This window comes from Chinchilla lanigera, unplaced genomic scaffold (genome assembly GCF_000276665.1).
Source record: "Chinchilla lanigera isolate Chin_1 unplaced genomic scaffold, ChiLan1.0 scaffold00173, whole genome shotgun sequence".
Classification (NCBI taxonomy): Eukaryota; Metazoa; Chordata; class Mammalia; order Rodentia; family Chinchillidae; genus Chinchilla; species Chinchilla lanigera.
Window position 1 is genome coordinate 60,424 of NW_004955574.1, and position 2,730 is coordinate 63,153.

The following is a 2,730-nucleotide window of genomic DNA, read 5'->3' on the forward strand; positions in this document are numbered from 1 at the left end:
AACTCCTGGAACCTGTGAATGTGGCCCTGTTTGGAAAAAGGGTCTTTGTTAATGCCATTAGGGATCCTGAGGTAAGAGCACCCTGGATTCTGGGTGGGCCCTAAATTCAGCGACAGCTATCTTTTTTTTACTGTCTTTTTGAGACAGGCTCTCGTTATGCACTTCAGGCTGGCCTTGAGCTCACTGTGTAGCCCAGGCTGGTCTCAAACTCACAATGATCCTCCTGCCTCAGCCTCCCAAGGGCTGGGATTACAGGCGTGCGCCACCACGCCTGGGTGACAGCTGTCTTTCTAAGAGACAGAAGAGGGGGAGCAGGCCACCTGCCGATGGGGCCTGGAATCACCAGAAAGTGGAAGCGGGTGTGGCCCTGCTGACTCCTTCATCTGAACTTTTGGCTTCCAGAGCTGCGAGAACAAACTCCTGCTCTTCTGAGTGATTTACGGCAGTGCAGAGAACTGAAAACAGGTGAGACCAACGGTTCCCCTCGTCTAGTGGGACGGAGGAGAGGCCTGGGCCTCCACAGGCAAGGGGTCCCGCCACATGAGGAGATTCTAGTCCAGGGCCAGGGCATCCTGATGGAAGGGTGTGCAGGGAAGAGGGAGGGGTGACGATCCAACGCACAGGCCACCAGCCTGGGAGATGCCGACGATGGTGGCAAGGTAGGAGAGGGTGCGCCCCGGGGCACAAGGTTCGGGGCCTCTGAGGACAGGGAGCGGCTGAGGACGAAGACGGACAGGATGACGCCCCGTGGGGATCAGTCTCCTCGACGGGAGGCGGTGGGGGACAGCGCCACACAAGACCCTGCAGCGCCAGCCGGTGGACTGTGCCACTGCCCCAGGGCTGAGGGGCGTCCTGCAGGAATACCCACTTGGCGTCTGGGGGAAGGTGAAGCGAGGGGGATAGGAACATGAGCCCACCAGTGCCGCAGGCCAGGATCCCCCCTTCTCTCCTCCAACAGGGCAGAGATGCCCAGCTGGAGTGACCTGAGAAGCCACACAGGGACAAGTGCATTCCACAGAGCCAGCTGACAGAGGGGACATTCCTCCAGTGGCGGGGCAAGGGGGAAAGGCAGGGTAACAGGAGGACGAGGGACAGCACACAGTCCTGCTGGCCACGGCCTTGCGTTCTGGGGGCCTGGGTGGCAGGTGAGCACTGTGGCGGGTGCGGAGCAGGGGCTGGAGGGGGCTGTGAGGCGCGTCCCCTGCCGGCCTTGTCCCAGGGGAAGCAGGGGAAGGTAGCCCTGTTCCTCCAGTAGGGAATGACCAAACGCCAAGTCCCATCCAGATCTTGGTTGTTTCCCCTGGGCCAGCGAGTTCAGGGAGGCGGCCAAGGCGGGGCACGCGGCACCACACTCAAGTCCAGGCCTCTGCACCCCTATTTCTTGGAGGAAGACGCGGTCTGGCGCGCGGGCGGCGGGTCAGGGGCGCAGAGCTGGGCGCGCACCTCCTGCAGCTCGGTGCGCAGCTCCTCCAGGGCGCCCTGCGACGGCGCCGCCTGCACCTGCGCCTGCAGCGCCTCCAGCGCCAGCGCCAGGTGGCCCACCTCGTCCCGCAGCGCGTTCCAGGCCGCGCGCTGCTCCTCCTCCTTGTGGCGCTGCTGCGACTGGTGGCGCCAATACTCCAGCACCAGGCAGCCTCCGCCCACGATGAAGATGGTGGCTTCGCCCAGCAGCTCTGCGCCCAGCTCGGCGGCCGCCTCCTCGTTGAGCGGCTTGATGACCGTGCCCCGGAAGCCCATGATGCGCATCTTGGTCCGCATCTCCACCCAGTGGTACACTGCAGGGAAGAGAGGGGTCAGGCGCGCTCGGAAGCCCCAGCCAGTCCCGCCCCCGCTGGAGCCATGGGGACGCCCTGTGGTGGGCTGAGAGTCACTTCTTTCTTTTCTTTCTTTCTTTTTTCTTTTTTTTTGGTCTTTTTTGAGACAGGGTCTCGCTGTGCAGTTCAGGCTGGCCTTGAGCTCACTTTGTAGCCCAGGCGGGTCTCAAACTCACAGTGATCCTCCTGCCTCAGCCTCCCCAGTGCTGGGATTACAGGCGTGTGCCACCACACCTGGCTGAGAGTCACTTTAACAAGACCTGCACCCGGCCTCACCTAGGGAAGGTGTCACTCAGCCGCGGTGACTCCAGACCTTTATTTAACGCGGAGACAGGGTCTTATTATGCAGTGCAGGCTGGCCTCGAACTCAAGATCCTCCTGCTTTAGTGTCCCCAGTGCAAGGACCACACGTGTGAGTGACCATTCACCAGTTTCCAGGGTGCTTCCGGAAAGCGCCAGAGAGAGAGAGGCCCGGCTCTGAGGCGGGTCCTCAGGCCGTGCAGCGCCAGGAGCCCCCAGAACACAGAGAACAGGGAAACTGCAAAGGCTCAGGGGCACAGATGTCGCCCTCTGCACCTCCTTTAAGTCACCGCACAGCCCAGCCAGGCTGTCCCCCTCCCCAGCACTGTCGCATCACCCACTGCCCAGGAGAGAGACCAACTCCCGGTCTTATCTTCCCAAATGCAGAGTTGGGGCAAAGGCAGACCGCAGGCCTGCAGACTCCCAAAAAACACAGCTGAAATGTGGGCGTGGCTGCCAAGGGCAGCACTGAAACACCATGCCTTTTTTTTTGTCTTTTTGAGACAGGGTCTCCCTATGCAGTTCAGGCTGGCCTTGAACTCACTTTGTAGCCCAGGCTGGCCTCAAATTTGCAATGATCCTCCTGCCTCAGCCTCCCAAGTGCTGGGATTACAGG

General features: G+C 61.4%; 1 protein-coding gene across 1 annotated transcript in view; it reads right to left on the bottom strand.

Moving 5' to 3' along the window:
* Window positions 1-228: 228 nt before the first annotated feature.
* Window positions 229-2,730, bottom strand: part of Opa3 (optic atrophy 3 (autosomal recessive, with chorea and spastic paraplegia)) — a 21,692-nt gene continuing 19,190 nt past the window's right edge. Inside the window, exon 2 of the mRNA XM_005413787.2 lies at window positions 229-1,775. Within this exon, the coding sequence (XP_005413844.1) occupies window positions 1,375-1,775 (401 nt within the window). The 3' untranslated portion in view covers window positions 229-1,374. The remainder of the gene's footprint in view (window positions 1,776-2,730) is intronic.